The 20,935-nt window shown below is 44.1% G+C and overlaps 1 protein-coding gene across 2 annotated transcripts in view; it reads right to left on the bottom strand.

The window, feature by feature from the left end:
• Positions 1 to 783: 783 nt before the first annotated feature.
• The window catches only part of LOC140125827 (erythropoietin-like), a 36,840-nt gene continuing 16,688 nt past the window's right edge, over positions 784 to 20,935 (bottom strand). For both annotated transcript variants that reach the window (XM_072144698.1, XM_072144697.1), the window contains exons 2-5: positions 12,363 to 12,484; positions 9,060 to 9,134; positions 2,008 to 2,172; positions 784 to 1,159 (exon numbers count right to left, since the gene is read on the bottom strand). In XM_072144698.1, coding sequence (XP_072000799.1) covers positions 1,016 to 1,159; positions 2,008 to 2,172; positions 9,060 to 9,134; positions 12,363 to 12,484 — 506 coding nt within the window. In that variant the 3' untranslated portion in view covers positions 784 to 1,015. The remainder of the gene's footprint in view (positions 1,160 to 2,007; positions 2,173 to 9,059; positions 9,135 to 12,362; positions 12,485 to 20,935) is intronic.

Raw genomic sequence — 20,935 nt, forward strand, 5'->3', positions numbered from 1 at the left:
CGCTCTAGTCTGCGATGGAGCCAAGGAATGGCTGGGAAGTCTTTACCAAGACGACATTCAGTCTGTTTGTCAATTCCTTTTGTTTTGTTTTTCACCATAAACTATGGGGCAGATGTCTTTAGTCTTGCGAATTTATTTATCTCTGGGTTGTTTTCTTTTACTTAAATCGTATTCTTTTTTTTGCGTAAAATTTCAGAAATTGTTATTGCTGGTGAAATTTATACAGAACAGTTGCCTATTTCTGGTGAGGATTGGAGTGTTTTTGCACATTTTCTGCAGCTTTTTTGGCTCAAATCAGTAATACATCATGGGGCTCATTTTCTAAGGGTCCGAATCGTGCACTTTCATCGGGTTTCTCAGCGATTTCTGATTTAGCCTAAATTGCCCTGGGATTTTGGCGCACGCGATAGGATTTTGGGGCACCGGCGCCAGCTTTCACGCGTCAGTAATCGGGGGACGTGGTCGTCGGACAACCCGACGGTTTTGGAAAAACTGTGGAATTTAAAAAATAATTTGTGTTGCAAGATCAGCACTTACAGCAGCGACACCTGGTGGACATCGGGCGCACGGACCTTAGTGAATCCCTGCAGACCCGAATCAGCGTCGGAGGACACACTGCTGGATCGCGACTGGACCGGGTAAGTAAATGTGCCCCAATGTGTCTACATCTGGTAGCAGGTGCAGTTCAGATGAAACATTAAAACCAGTGCAACACGAGCTTCATAGAATACATGCATAATGAGCAGTGTCATCCACACACCACCATCAATAATACCACCTGAGCACAATAAAATATATTTATTTAAGCCAAAGATAAATATGTATTGGTCTATTTACAATTTAACTTAATATCAAATATAAACTTTCTTCATACCTTGTGACCTTAGTCCACTTGTGGTATACACAAACGCTACAAACACTTTACACTCGTCCATTATTTCAAACACTTGCATCCATTAGCAGTCCCTGTTATGTGGAGTGGTGTGGAGGTGACCTCTGTCCAGGACACAGAGCATCACCTGCGTTGAAGATCTTTGCATAAAGATATTATAACAGTTTTATATTTTCCTATTAGAAAGTTCTTGTAAACAGTGTAGAATTGTTGTAGGGTTGATATAGAAAGAGTCCGTTCTTCATACTCCAAGTTTTGTGTTTCAGTCTAAAGGTAAATAAAGGGAGAAGTATTAGTAGAGCCTTCGTCGACTCTGTGGACAAGATTACTGACCTTCTCGTTTTGTCATTCTGTGCCTGTACCTGGTCTTATATCCTGGAAAAGCCACATATTCTAGAATTAGATGTTTTAATAATATGTAAATGAGACGATGGTGCTCAGGGCTACATCACCAGAGCACCTCTTGGCTCCGACAGCTATTATTTTATTCACACTTCCACTGTTCATTATTGCCCGGTCGCAGCGGTCACCATCTGTCCGCGAACAATGAACAGAGTGGGGTGTGAATAAATTAATAGCCTGCGGATCCTAGAGACGCGCCGGTGATACAGACGCCTGAAGCTCATTTACATATTTGTAAAACTTCACTTTCTAGAATATGCTGGAACCTTCTGCAGATCCTACATTGTCATACATTCATGGTATACCCACCAGCCTAACTATTGTACTCAGAAACTCCTTAGAAAGTAGAGAGTCGGATATGGACAACCACCTCTCCTGCGGCTGGATAGGGCCCTACAAGTGACAAAACCATAAATGTCTGTCATGAGAGAACCCTTTAAATAATCCAGCACCAATATAGTCACTGAAAAAAGCTTGGTGAATGGGGTTTCATCTTCTTTGTATAAGTCACAGGCCGTGCAAAGATAGCCAATCACTGTATCACTATCACCAGCAATACCAGTAGTTCAATGTGACCCACCTGCACGACCTGCAACTCCATTCACATTGGCTAAGCAGGACCCTATTTTTGGAAGCAGAGAACCAAAAGATAGGCAATAACTGTATGTCCATAATATTGAGGAAACCTTTAAAAAAGCAAAAAGTTGCTTCACCTTCTGAGTAACTCTCTTTAGGATGTTGGTCATTGTCCGTATGTTGCTTGAAAACCTCTGTAAGGAAACTTCTAACTTGCATCGTGAGACAAATGTTGTGACTTTTGGGACAGAATCGAGAAACAGTTGAAATCCACGATGAATCTCTGCTTCCTGCTGAGATGTCTGCAAGGAAACATGAACATCTTTGTTAGATATTTCTTCAGATATTATGGTTTTTGCTTTGCTTGTTATTAGCAGTCAGAAATTCCTAGACTAGAGATTCGGAGACAAATGTAGTGGGGTGATGCCGATTCCCCCTAGGCCTCTATATTTTGAAGTTTTGCAGATGCCTCTCTAGGCACCTGCATTGTTATGTAAGAACTATATCCTGCATAGTTTTATTGTGATGCTCTGTTTGTGCCACCGTGGACTACGTCAGAGCCCTTCCTGTCACCATGTCGCTGTCATCAGAGGAAGTGACTCCATGCTGGTAATTAACCCACTGCCATTATCAGCAACATATGGTTTCTAGCAGTGTAATGACTCTTGTCCAATTATCCCATAATATTGAACGTCATTTCAGTCATCTTGATCTGTTTAATATTCAAGGACCTAGTTATTGTATAAATGTCTACTTACACAGGTACCAATGTATAATGTCAAATGAAGTAAGACTTGTGCTGCGGCTGTCCTATCCAATCATTTAGAATAAATGTCCTCATGTGATGTAACAAAACAGGATAGACGCCAGCTCACCACTCCGTTAACAAACTTCCTCTGTACAGGGAGAACCCTCAGAAGCCTTGCAACACGATATCCACAACAAGAACTTGAGCGCATCCACGGAAGATAACAATGTTTAACAATGATTAAGTCCTAATTGGACAAAACGCGTTGGTTTGCAATGAAAAAAAGCATACGTTTTGATCCAATCTTATGTGCTGGAGTTTTAGTTGTGGATATTGAGTGATGGGCGCCTAAGACAACGCTTATCTATTGACTTCATTGTCCCTCAGATCTGAAACCTCAACTCCATCTCCTAAACCTATAGAGACCATAACTTATTTCTCAATTTATATAGCAGAATAGGCAGTTTTTTTGCAAGAAAAATTCTAGCAGCACCACTTAATATTCTATACAGGGAAGCTGTAAAAAAATAACAAATGTGATGGCAAAAAGACCTCAGTTGCGTTTTCATACTAGCTTTGTTTTTATGGCTTTCACTGTGCGATGTAAGTGACATATACCCCACCCCCCCTATATTATTTTGGTCAGTAAGATCACAAAGGTACAAATGATTTTTTTAAATCAAAATCTAAAGAGGATATTGGGATGCTTCTATTCCCGGTGGAGGATAATGACCATCTAATTAAATCAGAGAGGTCAACAATGGAAAGTGAGGAAAATGGAGAACATCGTTCCATGCAAGATGTGATATTCCAAGGTCTAGGAGAGAAACAAAAGCATATTTTCCTTCTGCATTAAAATATCTTGTCACTTATTAGGACAGAGTGGAAGAGAAAAGGATTTATTTCCTGTCCGGTAAAGAAAAAGTATCCCTTTGCTGTTAAGGATTCGGAAATTTGGAACAGGTTACCCGAAAAAGACCAACCCAATAACTGAAATTTCAAAGAAATCTGCTTTGCCTTTTGATGATGCTATTTCTCTGGAAGAGCTGATGGATAAGAAGGCTAACTGCCTCTTAAAGAGATCCTAGAAGGCTTCATCAGTAGCCTTTAAGCCAAATATAGCCTCCACATGTGTGCCAAGGTCGCCCCTTATGTGGCTGTCTCAGTTGGAGGAAAAAAGTGTTTTTCCTTTCTGACGGACATTACCTCTGTCCAGAAAGCATCAGCCTTCCTTGAAGATGCATCTGTAGATGCCCTTAGACCAGTGATGGCGTACCTTTTAGCGGCCAAGTGCCCAAACTGCAACCCAAAACCCCCCTTATTTATCGCGAGGTGCCAACTAAAAATTAAAGCATTAACTTATTGCTCCCTGTTCAACAACTTTCAATCATATTGGCCTCATGAGGACAGCAACACAGTAGAAAGATGGAAAATTTCCATCATTCTAGCTTCTTTACAGTGTCCCTCTGTACACAGAGAAAATTGTGGGGCGCGCAGGAGGTCCTCCAAAGATAATTCAGCCCTGTCTACTCATTCTCCCTCTTCCTACAGTCCCAAGTAGAGAAGTAAGTATTAAAATATGACTGAAAGCAGCATCTTTTAAGTTGCTTGGAACTGCAGGAAGATTCTTTGAGTCCTGTCTGGTGGGCTGGGGCCATGGCCCGGGTGCCCACGGAAAGGGCTCTGAGTGCCACCTCTGGCACCAGTGCCATAGGTTCGCCACCACTGCCTTAGACTTTCAGCAAGATCTTCTGTTCTTTCTAATTCGGCCAGGAAAGCCACCTGCTTACAGAGTAGGAATGGGGATGTGGCATCATCTAAGAGTTGCCAGTGTGTCTTCCCATGTGAGGTACTTATTCGGTTCCACCCTGGACAAAATTTGTGACAGAGCTTCTGATAGAAAAAAGGGATTCCCATGCAAGCAGGGGTTTTGGAATAGATCCTTTTGTTCTCAAAAGAGATTTGCTTTCAAACAGAAGCCCCGGGACAAGAAGGAAGTCCTCAAAGAAAAACGCTTCATGTTTAACCATCCCTTGGATTCCTCTAAAAGATCGGACAACAATGACGCCAGAGGTTCTGTTTTTATCCAGAATGAAAGAAAATTTCCAACAGAAAGTGGGTGCTGGGTATCATTTTTGAGGGTCTGAAGCTACCGTTTCTATCCCCCCCTACTGTTCGAGACCACGGTTATGTCAAGCCTCATTGCACAGATGACACTTGAATCGGAAGTTAACACTCTATTATTGAAATCTGGCTTAGTGGAAGTACCTATTCATGAAAGAGGGTTGGGTTTTTACTTAACCCTTTTTCATGTCAAGAAACCAGACGGGTCACTTCGCACCATAATCATAATGAAAATTTAAAACCTCTAAGCAAATTTTTGTTAATTGAAAAATTCAAAATGGAAACTCTAAAATCGACAATAAATTTACTGCTCCCGGATTGTTTTATGGTGTCAGTCAATTTATCCGACGCTTACCATCACGTCCCAATACATTCTTCCTTCCAGAAATATTGCAGGGTAGCTGTATTATTAAAGGGAATTCTAACTCACTTGCAGTTCAGGTCAATGCTCTTTTTAATTGCAATAGCCCCGAGGGTATTCACAAAGATAGTATCCGAAATGGCATCCTTTATATGTCAGGGAATGTTTTTCCCTTATCTGGACGATTTCCTTATCCGGACTGATTCAGAAGAGGCAGTATCCTTTCCAATTCTTAGGGTTCGGAAGATTCTAGATCAGTTAGGTTGGATTATAAATGTAAAAAAATCTTCTCCCATTCATCAAGGTCCAAGACTTTTTAGGAATCTGTTTAGATTCTTGATGTCAGAAATCTTTTCTACCACCAGGCAAAGTCCAAAAAATTCAGGAGGCAGTTCGGAGGCACTTCCCCTCAATAAGGACAGTTATGTCCATTCTAGGCCTCTTTACAGCTGCCATTCCAGCTGTTCCGTGGGCACAATGCCTACATCCATGGTCGACGCCTGCAACTGCACATGTTAAGGATGTGGGATGGGGAAAAATCAAGCTCGGATGAGAAAATTCTTCTCCCCACAGAAATACTGTGATCCCTTGAGTAGTGGTTAATAACCCCAGATCTAACATGTGGACTTCCTTGGAAGCAGGAGAATCCCGTAACTTTAACTATGGACACAAGCTCCTGAGGTTGGGGTTCTCACCTGTGGAGTCAACTGTTCCAAGAACCTTGAACCAACAGCATTCTGAGAAGGTCCTCGAATTTCAGGGAGCTAGGTGCTATCCGGGAAGCACTGAGAACAGCCCTTCTTATTATTCGGAACACGGCGTGAAAATATTATCAAACACTCCTGCATTGGCCTTCCTGAACCGCCAGGGTGGCACCCAATGTCTAGCATTGATGCTCCTGGCCTTCAACATTTTTTCCCTGGCAGAACAATATCTAACTTCTCTGTCTGCAGTTCATATAGAAGATCCGGAGAACACGGTGGTGGACTTCCTGAGCAGGACTAATCTAAGACAAGGAGAATGGTGCCTCAAAAGGGAGATCCTTCTATTGATTACCAAGCTCTTGGGGATTCCAGAAGTAAACTTATTCGCCACCCGAAAGAAGTCTAGACATTCTGCTCCTGGGATCCTCAGGACAGCCCCCGGAGATTGGCTACTCTTTCAGTGAAGTTAGAATCCAGGCTAGCTTATGCCTTTCCTCCATTGGTGCTTCTTCCAAGTAGGGTTGCACGGATACTAGAATTTTGTGGGCGATACGATACCCAACAAAGTGTCACCGTACTCGATAGAATAGAAAAAAGTATTATCTGAATGTTTAGGGTGCGTTTACACACATGGGGCAATTACATTGCATTTAGAAATGCAATGCAAACGTTTGTGGATGGGGCTCGGCCCAATGACATATGCATTTCCATTGAAACACATGCAGTCAGTAATGGTCACCAGTGATTTGCGTGGAGAAGCTTTAGTGCTTAATGGGACTAGTTGTCCTAGTAATGTTAATATAAAATAGTATACTAAATGGTATAATTAAAGGGGTATTCTCGTCTGGAAACTCACATTCAGTTTGATTAATCTGCCATTAATAAACATTTCTTTAATTAGATGTTATTAAAAAAAGTGTTCCTGTGTGAGGATAATTTTCCATAAATGCAGCCATGTTGCCCTGGGAGATGTAAAGACATCATATATGAACAGTTCTGATATTTCCCTGATAACCCAACACATATTGTCTGCTCTATGGGAATCCTCTGCAGACACATATAAGTAGTCAGTGGAGTAGTAGCAAACTTTCAGTACCTCAAGTAACAGAAACGCAGTATTGAACAGTTCTGACTTTGATAGTATCGCACATGTACCGGATATTTCGATCCATCGTGCAACCCTACTTCCAAGAGTCTTGAATAAAATCAGGCAGGACCGAGTAAGGATTATTCTGTTCTCCTTTCTGGCCGAATTATCCATCTCTAATCCCTGGATTCTGCCCAACATCCTGGATCTCCTATTGCAGGGCCCAGTCTGCTATCCCAAGATCAACAGATTACACCTGACAGTCTGGCTCTTGAGAGGTTGATTCTTTCGAGAAAGGTCTTTCTGACAGTCATTTCCACGTTACAAAAGAGCAGGAAAGTTATGACCTCAAAGATATTTTTTTGGACTTGGAAAGCCTTCTTAAATTAAGGATCCAAATTTAGATATAGATCACCAAAGATTTTTTTGCAGAATTGCCTGGACAAAGGGTTGAAGCCTGCTCTACTCCAGGTACAGGTTTCCGTCCTTGGTTCACTCTTCCACAGATCCTTGGCTTCCCATTCTTGGATAGTTAAGTTTATTAAGGAAGCCTCCTGCATAAGGCCTTTAGGAGATGTACAGTCCCTCCCTGGGATCTATCTGTGGCCTAAGGTCCTTATCCCAACACTCTTTTGAACCTATCAATAGTATTTGTCTTAGGAACCTGACCCTGAAGGTAGTGTGATTGGTCACTGTTACAACAGCCGGGTGAGTTGGAGAGTTATCTGCTCTATCCTGTTAACCCCCCTACACAAAAATCTCAGATGATACTGTGATTCTTCTTACTAGCCCTGCTTTCCCCCCGGTTTCATCAGACTCAGGAAATAATCCTTCCTTCCTTCTGTGCTAATCCTTCCACAGACAGGGAAAGAGAATTTCACTGCTAAGATGTTAGGCGTGCTCTACGAGAATATCTACAGAGAACCGCCTCATGGAGAAAATGGAATATCCTCTTTGTACCATAGTCAGATAGATAAGACTGGCCATAGCTTCAGCTTATTCTACAGAAGATTTGCCCTTACCCGTGGGACCAAAAGCCCATTGCACTAGATCAGTAGCAACCACTTGGGCTGAATTTAGGGAAGTCTCCATAAATCAAATTTGTCAAGCAGCATCAGGTTCCTCTCCCCATACCTTTATAGTTTGGATGTGACAGGTGCTCAGGAGCTTTCCTTTGGTCGTAGAGTTCTATTCTCTGTTGTTCCACCCTAAGCAGTGCTATCTCCGGTGGTGCTGTCATGGTGAGGGGGTAATCGGTAATTACTCATTGGTAATTTTTTCCCCCTGAACCATGACAGCACCTCTTACTTTCCTCCCTCCTTCCTCAAATCTTTCTTTCTGCATGTGGTGATTCTTCATTTGCTTGGTGCTATGAGGGACTGGGGTTTAATTAACCATGATCTTATAAGTCTTGTGCAGTCTCTCTCAAAACACACTCAGGTGCAGGAGAAGGTACTGTGCTTTAAAAGCCTGGGTTCCCTGTCCCTGGGCGGGACAAGCTGATGTTTTCATTGATAGCATTTGGGAAACCGTAAACTACAGAATTTACGGTATGGGATAATTAAAACATTTTGATAAGTGAGGCAGGGTGTAATAAATATGACTGGCCTGGGAGCCTATGAGAGTCTCCAATATCAGAAGCAATATGGCGGTGCCCATGCCCTGGGATTGTCGAAATCAGACTGTTACAAGTGAAGAGTTAATTAGCATATGCTGCATTGTAAAGTGATCAGGCACTCAGGGTTCAAGTTCCCTAGGGGACCTAAAAAAACCTCTAAAATATGTTTAAAAAAAGTAAGATAAACCCTTAAAGTTCACGCTCCCTCTCCCAGTAATATCCAAATGTTTGACTCCATTTTGTCACCATTTCGCATAAAACACATAAATGTTTTATAAAAAGTGATCAAAAGGTGGTACAGTTCCCAAAATGCTGGGACTGTCGGCTCATCCAATAGAAAATTACACTTTACACACCTAGTATGAAGTTATCGCTTCAGAATTTTGTGCAAAAAGACTTAGAGTTTTCAAATTTAGTAAAATCTGCATACATGTGATATCTCCTTGATCTTGGTGAAAGACGTAAAACCAGAGCCCATAAGACCATGATGTGCAAAGGCGGGAAAGGGTTAACACAAAAGCAAAGTACAAATGTTTTTGTCTCCTACCTGGAGCCTGGTCCATTCTGCATTCAGGCTTGGTTGTGGGAGGGTGATGTTCTCCGAGAACAGACATGGAGCATTCTATATAGGAGAATAAGGAGGAGCCTATAACAGTGAATTTAAATATATATTTAAATAAAGTAACAATAAGGCAGGACCATGGAGCTGATCCCCGTGTTTTGCACAGTCCTCATAACCAACACCTCATCATATGCACTGGGATAGACATCGGGAGCATCAACAACTCAGTCTGCTGGAGCCTTTATTTTATAGTTGTCATGTTATTCTGATGTACATTTTACATAGACAACTCGAGACGTCTCAGTTCTGCTGTTTGTGTAGTGATGGTTATAACTGTCATTATTATTGGCGGAGAAGGGTACATACCATACAGTGTAAATCATAAAGGTCTAAACATACAAATGTTACATCTGGCACAGAGGCCGTATCCCATAACCATAAAACTTCCGTATTTTGGGATTTTTAAGGTAAGGAAAAAGATAATTGGTAATAAAATAACATAATGAGTATTGGTAAGAGAAAAGAGTAAGAAAGCATATCTCAGCATAGGATACTTATACAGGAAAGAAAACAGTGAAGGGGCTAGACCATAGATACAACACCAACAAAAGGGAAGGTGTGGCAATTCTAGAGTGCGACTTGGTTTTCCTCTAGTAATCATCCCATCCCACACATATTTTGTCAAACGTTTTCACCTTATTATTTAAGAGGGTGGTAAGATTCCCTATTCTAAGAACCTCCTGAATTCTTCCTAATAAATCTAACTTTTATTGTTTATCTGTGAAAAATCGCTGCTAGTCAGAAAAATGTGACTCTTCTCATCCAATTTTCAAGTTTAGTGCTTGCAGGTGAAGTGTCACTTCAGGAGCATGTAGCTTCTGTTATGTAGCGCCTAGAAACACGCTGCCGTTGTCATATTAAAGATAAAGATCTCATCTTTTTGAATCATTTTTTAAGGAATGGCTAGACCGTTACCTTCTGTGTCAACCCTTCATCCTCATACACTGTAAGCTCTTGTGTCCCCCCCCCCCCCTCATCCTCATAGACTGTAAGCTCTTGTGTCCCCCCTCATCCTCATAGACTGTAAGCTCTTGTGTCACCCCCCCCCTCATCCTCATAGACTGTAAGCTCTTGTGTCCCCCCTCATCCTCATAGACTGTAAGCTCTTGTGTCACCCCTCATCCTCATAGACTGTAAGCTCTTGTGTCCCCCTCATCCTCATACACTGTAAGCTCTTGTGTCCTCCCCTCATCCTCATAGACTGTAAGCTCTTGTGTCACCCCCTCATCCTCATAGACTGTAAGCTCTTGTGTCACCCCCTCCTCATAGACTGTAAGCTCTTGTGTCCCCCCTCATCCTCATAGACTGTAAGCTCTTGTGTTCTCCCCTCATCCTCATAGACTGTAATCTCTTGTGTCACCCACTCATCCTCATAGACTGTAAGCTCTTGTGTCACCCCCTCATCCTCATAGACTGTAAGCTCTTGTGTCCCCCTCATCCTCATAGACTGTAAGCTCTTGTGTCACCCCCTCATCCTCATAGACTGTAAGCTCTTGTGTCCCCCCTCATCCTCATAGACTGTAAGCTCTTGTGTTCTCCCCTCATCCTCATAGACTGTAAGCTCTTGTGTCACCCCCTCATCCTCATAGACTGTAAGCTCTTGTGTCACCCACTCATCCTCATAGACTGTAAGCTCTTGTGTCACCCCCTCATCCTCATAGACTGTAAGCTCTTGTGTCCTCATCCTCATAGACTGTAAGCTCTTGTGTCCCCCCTCATCCTCATAGACTGTAAGCTCTTGTGTCACCCCCCCCCTCATCCTCATAGACTGTAAGCTCTTGTGTCCCCCCTCATCCTCATAGACTGTAAGCTCTTGTGTCACCCCTCATCCTCATAGACTGTAAGCTCTTGTGTCCCCCTCATCCTCATACACTGTAAGCTCTTGTGTCCTCCCCTCATCCTCATAGACTGTAAGCTCTTGTGTCACCCCCTCATCCTCATAGACTGTAAGCTCTTGTGTCACCCCCTCCTCATAGACTGTAAGCTCTTGTGTCCCCCCTCATCCTCATAGACTGTAAGCTCTTGTGTTCTCCCCTCATCCTCATAGACTGTAATCTCTTGTGTCACCCACTCATCCTCATAGACTGTAAGCTCTTGTGTCACCCCCTCATCCTCATAGACTGTAAGCTCTTGTGTCCCCCTCATCCTCATAGACTGTAAGCTCTTGTGTCACCCCCTCATCCTCATAGACTGTAAGCTCTTGTGTCCCCCCTCATCCTCATAGACTGTAAGCTCTTGTGTTCTCCCCTCATCCTCATAGACTGTAAGCTCTTGTGTCACCCACTCATCCTCATAGACTGTAAGCTCTTGTGTCACCCACTCATCCTCATAGACTGTAAGCTCTTGTGTCACCCCCTCATCCTCATAGACTGTAAGCTCTTGTGTCCTCATCCTCATAGACTGTAAGCTCTTGTGTCCCCCTCATCCTCATAGACTGTAAGCTCTTGTGTCACCCCCTCATCCTCATAGACTGTAAGCTCTTGTGTCCCCCCTCATCCTCATAGACTGTAAGCTCTTGTGTTCTCCCCTCATCCTCATAGACTGTAAGCTCTTGTGTCACCCACTCATCCTCATAGACTGTAAGCTCTTGTGTCCCCCCTCATCCTCATAGACTGTAAGCTCTTGTGTCACCCCCTCATCCTCATAGACTGTAAGCTCTTGTGTCCTCCTCATCCTCATAGACTATAAGCTCTTGTGTCCCCCCCTCATCCTCATGGACTGTAAGCTCTTGTGTTCTCCCCTCATCCTCATAGACTGTAAGCTCTTGTGTTCTCCCCTCATCCTCATAGACTGTAAGCTCTTGTGTTCTCCCCTCATCCTCATAGACTGTAAGCTCTTGTGTTCTCCCCTCATCCTCATAGACTGTAAGCTCTTGTGTCACCCCCTCATCCTCATAGACTGTAAGCTCTTGTGTTCTCCTCTCATCCTCATAGACTGTAAGCTCTTGTGTTCTCCCCTCATCCTCATAGACTGTAAGCTCTTGTGTCACCCACTCATCCTCATAGACTGTAAGCTCTTGTGTCACCTCCTCATCCTCATAGACTCCGTGTTCAGGGTACTTCCAGGGTACTACCTTGACCCATGAGGCATTGCCATATTACTTGAAAATGTAAACCAGTTCTCTCCAATCGTTAGGAAAGTATTTAAAGCCATAAATCAGGATTAGGTGATTATTCAATTAATTCTCTTAACAACAAAAGTGTCGTGCACCACATGCCCTCGGCTCACCATTGCTTTCTGTTGTTCAGTGATGGATTTGATGAAATGGTCTAGAACCGATTTGTCGCAAAATGGCAGGGAAGTAACAAGCCTCACATCAATAAGTAACATCTGTAGCAGGATAAGTAAACCTGGAAAACAGCAAAGAGGAAACATCGGTCATTTCTGGACGCTGCTTACAGAGCATAACAAGCTTATTATACCGGCTCCCATGTAAAAGCATTGACAACGCTGCTGTAGTACTAGTGTAGTAGTAGTAATAGTGTAGTGATAGGAAGAATAGAAAGAATGAAAACCCACCCACTTTGTATTGTGAAGCTAATTTGCATAAAAATACATATACAATAGGATTGATAGACTGCTGGGAAACAGGAAGGGTATACCTGCGAAGCTGATAAAGTGCTCTACGTAATGCTGGATTTACTTGTGAGATGATGTGGAAACTGCAAGACTCCCATGGAACTATCAGAAAAGACTTTGCCTTGTTGTGACACACGGAAACTTATTTATGTTTTGAGTAAGTTACACCAACTCCCATATAAGAATTGCAGTTGTGTAGTATAAAGTGTGGTCAGTCCACAGGAATTAAGTAATTCTCATTGTTTATAAAGACACAAACAGAATAGGACTATACAGGATAGTGCAACACAGCAGCAACATCACACAATGACATATGATACATTTTATCTGTATCCCCGTCTTTTATTATCGGTCTTCTTTCTCTGTCATGTCTTCTCTCCATCATCTACCAACCGACCTGAACCTGACATCTTCATTTCCATCTGCGGCCACAAATTTGCAGGTGAGAATAAATACGTGTGAATGTAACCGTACTCTGAGGCAGACTTTGACCTTTCCTTCATCCTTATAGTCAAATATATAAAATACTTCTGTCACCTGCACCTCAAAAACATTTCAGGAATCTGCACTTTCCTCACCATGGAAACATCGATCATCTTTTGGAGAACTAGTTGGCCCACATTTATCAAAACAGGGCAGTCTCTACTATGTGCAGTGTCCTATGTAGTGTGCAGGGGGCGCCAGATTCAGGATTTCTGATGCACATTCTTAATGTTCCTCATTAATTTTTTTTGGTGCACCTTTAACATGGGGGCGTGCAATGCACTTCTGTTGGACTTTGCATGATAAATGTGGTGCACGGTCCGACTGAGCACCAGAACGGCCATTTCAGTGCAGTATAGTTCAGCTGCGACACAAATGTGTTCTGTGCGACAAAATGCGTCTTGGGGACTTCTTAAATACATGTGGAAGCAGTTTGCACCGAAAAGAATGTGCAAAGTCCGACAGAAAACTGGTGCAGGGGCTTTAATAAATCTGGGCTATTGACTATTCAGTTCATGTAGCTGCCTCTAACCAGTCTTTTACTCACAAAACGCTGTCCTCTACAATCTGTCCTAAATGTAGCAGGCTCATCAAGCCAAACTCTACAATGATGCTTCTCCGCTAGTGCCACTAATTAAGTTGATTGCACCAGTTCCTCCAGTATGTGCCAGTCTCTGTACCATTGCCTCCAGTCTGTGCCAGTCTCTGCACCATTGCCTCCAGTCTGTGCCAGTCTCTGCACCATTACCTCCAGTCAGTGCCAGTCTCTGCACCATTGCCTCCAGTCTCTGCACCATTGCCTCCAGTCTCTGCACCATTGCCTCCAGTCTGTGCCAGTCTCTGCACCATTGCCTCCAGTCTGTGCCAGTCTCTGCACCATTGCCTCCAGTCTGTGCCAGTCTCTGCACCATTGCCTCCAGTCTGTGCCAGTCTCTGCACTATTGCCTCCAGTCTGTGCCAGTCTCTGTACCATTGCCTCCAGTCTGTGCCAGTTTCTGAACTATTGCCTGCAGTCCGTGTCAGTCTCTGAACCATTGTCTCCAGTCTGTGCCAGACTCTGAACCATTGCTTTCAGTCTGTGCTAGTCTCTGCCAGTCTCTGCACCACTGCCTCCAGTCTGTGCCAGTCTCTGAACCATTGCCTCCAGTCTCTGCCAGTCTCTCCACCACTGCCTCCAGTCTGTGGCAGTCTCTAAACTATTGCCTACAATCCGTGCCAGTCTCTGGACCAGTCTCTGCATCATTGCCTCTAGCCTGTGTCAGTCTCTGCACCATTGCCTCTAGTCTGTGCCAGTCTCTGAACTATTGCCTCCAGTCTGTGCCAGTCTCTGGACCAGTCTCTGCACCATTGCCTCCAGTCTGTGCCAGTCTCTGAACCATTGCCTCCAGTCTCTGAACCATTGCCTCCAGTCTCTGCACCATTGCCTCCAGTCTGTGCCAGTCTCTGCACCATTGCCTCCAGTCTGTGCCAGTCTCTGCACCATTTCCTCCAGTCTGTGCCAGTCTCTGCACCATTGCCTCCAGTCTGTGCCAGTCTCTGACCACTGCCTCCAGTCTGCACCATTGCCTCCAGTCTGTGCCAGTCTCTGCACCAATGCTTCCAGACTGTGCTGTTTGCCACTGACTGTAGGTATCAGTGCAGCAGTCTCTGCACCAATGCCTCCAGTCTTGGGGACTTCTTAAATACATGTGGAAGCAGTTTGCACCGAAAAGAATGTGCAAAGTTCGACAGAAAACTGGTGCAGGGGCTTTAATAAATCTTGGCCATTGACTCTATTCAGTTCATGTAGCTGCCTCTAACCAGTCTTTTACTCACAAAACGCTGTCCTCTACAATCTGTCCTAAATGTAGCAGGCTCATCAAGCCAAACTCTACAATGATGCTTCTCCGCTAGTGCCACTAATTAAGTTGATTGCACCAGTTCCTCCAGTATGTGCCAGTCTCTGTACCATTGCCTCCAGTCTGTGCCAGTCTCTGCACCATTGCCTCCAGTCTCTGAACCATTGCCTCCAGTCTCTGCACCATTGCCTCCAGTCTGTGCCAGTCTCTGCACCATTGCCTCCAGTCTGTGCCAGTCTCTGCACCATTTCCTCCAGTCTGTGCCAATCTCTGCACCATTGCCTCCAGTCTGTGCCAGTCTCTGACCACTGCCTCCAGTCTGCACCATTGCCTCCAGTCTGTGCCAGTCTCTGCACCAATGCTTCCAGACTGTGCTGTTTGCCACTGACTGTAGGTATCAGTGCAGCAGTCTCTGCACCAATGCCTCCAGTCTCTGCACCAATGCCTCCAGTCTCTGCACCAATGCCTCCAGTCTCTGCACCAATGCCTCCAGTCTTGGGGACTTCTTAAATACATGTGGAAGCAGTTTGCACCGAAAAGAATGTGCAAAGTTCGACAGAAAACTGGTGCAGGGGCTTTAATAAATCTTGGCCATTGACTCTATTCAGTTCATGTAGCTGCCTCTAACCAGTCTTTTACTCACAAAACGCTGTCCTCTACAATCTGTCCTAAATGTAGCAGGCTCATCAAGCCAAACTCTACAATGATGCTTCTCCGCTAGTGCCACTAATTAAGTTGATTGCACCAGTTCCTCCAGTATGTGCCAGTCTCTGTACCATTGCCTCCAGTCTGTGCCAGTCTCTGCACCATTGCCTCCAGTCTGTGCCAGTCTCTTCACCATTTCCTCCAGTCTGTGCCAGTCTCTGCACCATTGCCTCCAGTCTGTGCCAGTCTCTGCACCATTGCCTCCAGTCTGTGCCAGTCTCTGCACCATTGCCTCCAGTCTGTGCCAGTCTCTGCACCATTGCCTCCAGTCTCTGCACCATTGCCTCCAGTCTGTGCCAGTCTCTGCACCATTGCCTCCAGTCTCTGCACCATTGCCTCCAGTCTGTGCCAGTCTCTGCACCATTGCCTCCAGTCTGTGCCAGTCTCTGTACCATTGCCTCCAGTCTGTGCCAATCTCTGTACCATAGCCTCCAGTCTGTGCCAGTTTCTGAACTATTGCCTGCAGTCCATGTCAGTCTCTGAACTATTGTCTCCAGTCTGTGCCAGACTCTGAACCATTGCTTTCAGTCTGTGCTAGTCTCTGCCAGTCTCTGCACCACTGCCTACAGTCTGTGCCAGTCTCTGAACCATTGCCTCCAGTCTCTGCCAGTCTCTCCACCACTGCCTCCAGTCTGTGGCAGTCTCTAAACTATTGTCTACAATCCGTGCCAGTCTCTGGACCAGTCTCTGCATCATTGCCTCTAGCCCGTGCCAGTCTCTGCACCATTGCCTCTAGTCTGTGCCAGTCTCTGAACTATTGCCTTCAGTCTGTGCCAGTCTCTGGACCAGTCTCTGCACCATTGCCTCCAGTCTGTGCCAGTCTCTGAACCATTGCCTCCAGTCTCTGAACCATTGCCTCCAGTCTCTGCACCATTGCCTCCAGTCTGTGCCAGTCTCTGCACCATTGCCTCCAGTCTGTGCCAGACTCTGCACCATTGCCTCCAGTCTGCACCATTGCCTCCAGTCTGGGCCAGTCTCTGCACCATTGCCTCCAGTCTGCACCATTGCCTCCAGTCTGTGCCAGTCTCTGCACCAATGCTTCCAGACTGTGCTGTTTGCCACTGACTGTAGGTATCAGTGCAGCAGTCTCTGCACCAATGCCTCCAGTCTCTGCACCAATGCCTCCAGTCTCTTCACCAATGCCTCCAGTCTCTGCACCAATGCCTCCAGTCTCTGCACCAAGGTCTCCAGTCTTTGCACCAATGCCTCCAGTCTGAAGTGTGTCTATGGGGACATGCCTCTCCTAGTTACCACCCTAGGTGTTTGGCTGAAGCTGCGACACTATATAACAAAATTGTGTCACCATTTTGACTAGACGGTCTAATGTTGCTCTAATATTATTCATGTGAAACAATATAAGGACTGAGTTGGTGCTTTCTAAATCTTTGCCAAGATTAGTGAATATGGGAAGCATAAGAGTGCTGCAGTAAAGCTAGATTTCTTTCATCATAAGCAGCTGTGCCAAATGACTAGTAATCAAATCCTAGGAAGCGGGAAGCTGTGGCATATTGTATGTCCAGAGAGAAATGCATGCCAGCTTCTCTACGGAGTGAGCTGCTGAGTCAGCATAATACACGGCGGCTGTGAAGTTGTGTTTATTGTTGTTTCTTGCCAGGGAGACGTCAGATTTTACCATAAAAATGAAAGTATTCTCGATAAGCAGAATGTACAATGGACTCTGAAGTTTAATTCAAGAAGATCTGCAAGAAGTGAATTATTAGAATAGATCTGCTAATAAACCTCATCTACATTTCATTGGGAAACAGTAATTGATATTTACAGAGGTTCTCCAATCCAATATCAGAACCTCCAAATAGTACAGCCAAGGAGAGGTGAAACAAGATGAATGTGAGGCAGCGATGACTCCACATGCTCCAAGCACTTGTCACACTCTCTGCAATCTATTTGTGAAGGACAACTATATCTTATTTCAGTCTTCAAGTTAGAGGTCAAATCATAGAGACCCGGAAGTCCTAACAGAGGTTCTCAAAAAGGCGTCACAGTATTTCCTGTTACTTGGAGACATGGGAGACAACTGATGCAGCTTGCATCTATGGAAATGGACTCCTTGCCTGGATTCCAATTCTAAATGTCTAAGGTGAACTGAAACTGAAACATATTCTGGGTCCAAACAAGTGAAAGGATCTGCATTCACAGCACAGTTCACTCCCCTTTTAAGTATAAAAGAAAGAACAAGTCTGTGACCAAGCTTTGAGAGGTGTTGACAGGACATATAATGAGTTGTCAATCATTTGAAGTACCGGTAATACTCATTTTACTATATCCATGCCAATGCCTTCTGGGTTCTCATGAACCCAATTCCAAAATGAATTTCCTTCTGTATCTCTGCCAGTCTCTAACCATTGACCTCAGTAGTTTCAACATATTCATTGCTGCAGCAAAGTAAAAACAATTGAGGGATCTGGAAGAACCATTGTAGATACATCAAGGGATTAGTAAGGCAAAAATGTATCCATGTGCTTTTCTTATTGCAATAAAGTTACATTGGGCATTGAGCTTCCACGGGAAAGAAAAGTGCAAGTACATTATTCCACCGTGGAGTAGATTGATGCATCTGGAGCTTTTGGTGCATGTAGTTATGGATCAACTGCATCTGAGTTTTGGTTAATTGCTCCAAAACTGTGAAGTATAACTCACTTCCAACTAATGTTTAGACGTGTAATACTACACCAAAACCCTAAGATAATTTTGGCACATTCCCAGACTGTCTGCTCTAAGCTCATACGGTGTAACTAACAATAATGTGGAGGCCTATAAATACACTTCAAACACCTCCTATCCAGTGGTGGCACTCTGAGCCCTCTCTGTGGGCATCCAGGCTGTCACCCTAGCACAGAATTCTCCAAACAGGACACAAGACCCCCTGCTGCCATCATAGAAGCCCAGTACATGCCATGCTCTCTTCTATTTTCAAGCACACATCCTGGGCTGCCTGATATCTCTGGAGGAGGGACTAGGTGTGGATAAGACTGGATTACCATTGAATGTTATTCCTTTTTAAGGAACCCTGAAAGGAAGCTACAATAATGCATCACTTCTCTCCACTTCCTTTCTACTGTATTGGTGTCCTCAGGATGCTGATAGGATTGAAAGCTGTAACAGAGTAGGGAGTGATAAATTACTGCTTAACCCCATACTGACGCGTACCGTAATAGTATGGCGTGCGTGGGGTCCCGGTGCAGTAGCCGGTAAGTCTTTGCTGCATATTGCAGAAAAAACCTACTGGCAGCACCCTCGATCGATGCTAACACCGATCGCAGGTGTTTTCCCGACGATCACATGGGCGCCGCCATCTTGCCGTGGATCATCGCTTCCTGTCGCCAAAAGGACCGAGGCTGACTCGTTTTAACCCTATCATTACAATGTGCTACTGTAGTATGGCAGTATATGGTAGGATCGATCAGACAACCCAGGGTTAAAGTACCCCAGGGCGTCTGAAAAATAGTAAAAATAAAAAAAAGTTAAAAAAAATATAATTAAAAAATCCCAAAAACTAAAATCACCCCCTTTCCCTAAAACAATAAATAAACAGATATACAGTAAAAATCAAACACATTCGATATCGCCGCATCCTAAAATACCCAATCTATCACAATATAATAAAGGTTTTTCACTGCCTTTAACCCTGTAACGGAAAATAGCAATCAAAGTCGAAGAATGCACTTTTTTGCCATTTTGAAAAATATAAAAAAAATCAATAAAAAATGATCAAAAGGTCGTACAGTCCTAAAAACGATAGCAATGAAACCGTCATTGCATTTGGAATTTTTTTCCCGCTTTCCAGTACACTGCACGGAATATTGAAGTGCAATTTGTTACGCAGAAAACAAGCCATCACACAGCTCTTTACGTGTAAAAATAAAAAAGTTATAGATTTTTGAAGGTGGGAAGTGAAAAATAGTAATAAAAAAAACACAAAAAAAGGCCTGGTCGTTAAGGGGTTAGAGAACAACTTTAAAGTATAAAAACTTTTGACCAAGCTAAAATAAATTATTCTCTAATGTTAATTATTCTCTAAAATGCTAATTGTTGCATTTATTCACTCTCGACCAGACTACTGTAACTCCCTTCCGCTCACTAAATTCTCTCCTCTACAATCTATTCTTAACGCAGCAGCCAGGCTCGTCTTTAAGACCAAACGCTACACGGATGCCTCCAGTTTGTGCCAATCACTGCACTGGCTGCCCGTCTCCTTCCGTATTCACTTTAATAACCCTCATCCACAAAGCTCTGAATAATGCTGCACCTCCCTATCTCTCATCTGTCTATCGCCCTTCCCGTGCTCTTCCATCTGCCAGTGAGATTATATTATTCTCCACCTTAATTCGAACCTCCCATGCACGTATCCAGGACTTCTATCGATTCGCACCAATTCTCTGGAATGCCCTTCCCCGGACTATCAGACAAATACCCACCCTCCAAAGTTTCAGATGTGCTCTTAAGCCCTTCCTTATGTGCGCCGTAATAGTAAGGTGCGCATATTGTCCTGGTGCATGGAGAGGGCTCATGGGCTCACTAATCAGTATCCTAGACTAATTTTGGTAAATGTGCCATGCATAGAAATGTCATTTCTCATTGAGCGAAATAGTTTAAAGTGTTTACATGGTGGTAAAATTGCAAGCTGTATAAGGAGTTCTGGTGAAAAGATTAAACAGGACTTTTGGATTGATTTATAGGACTTATTGTAAGACAACTGTCAGGGTCGCTAGGGAGAATGCTGGGACTTCTGGTTCTTCTGCTGGTGCCAGCAGCGTTCTCCGACCCCCGGCGCGTATCCGCGCTAACTCCACCTCTCGTCCCGGGCAGCGGCTGCTAAGATCTCACGCTGTCTAGGAGTTGTGTTCGGAACTGCTGGGACTTGTGTACCTCTGCATGATGCCTGGTTGTTCTGCACCATGAGGTGCTAATTCCCAGAAGCTGTCCAGCTCCTATCAGGCTCTAGAGGTGGAGTTCTGGTTGCATAAATTGCAGCTTCACTAGTCACCTGTGCCAGTGTTTGAAATCCCTTCATCACTCGCATGCTGCATTAGGTTGTATTGCTCTGTATCTGTGTTGTTGTGACCTCGGCTAGTTTTTGACATTGACTCTTTGCTTACTGATTTTGCTCTTGACGTTCCCTCTCGTGACTCCGGCTAGTTTACCATTCTTTTGTGTTTTATGTTTGTCAGTCTGTTT

Source organism: Engystomops pustulosus, chromosome 4, assembly GCF_040894005.1.
Source record: "Engystomops pustulosus chromosome 4, aEngPut4.maternal, whole genome shotgun sequence".
In the NCBI taxonomy this organism is placed as follows: Eukaryota; Metazoa; Chordata; class Amphibia; order Anura; family Leptodactylidae; genus Engystomops; species Engystomops pustulosus.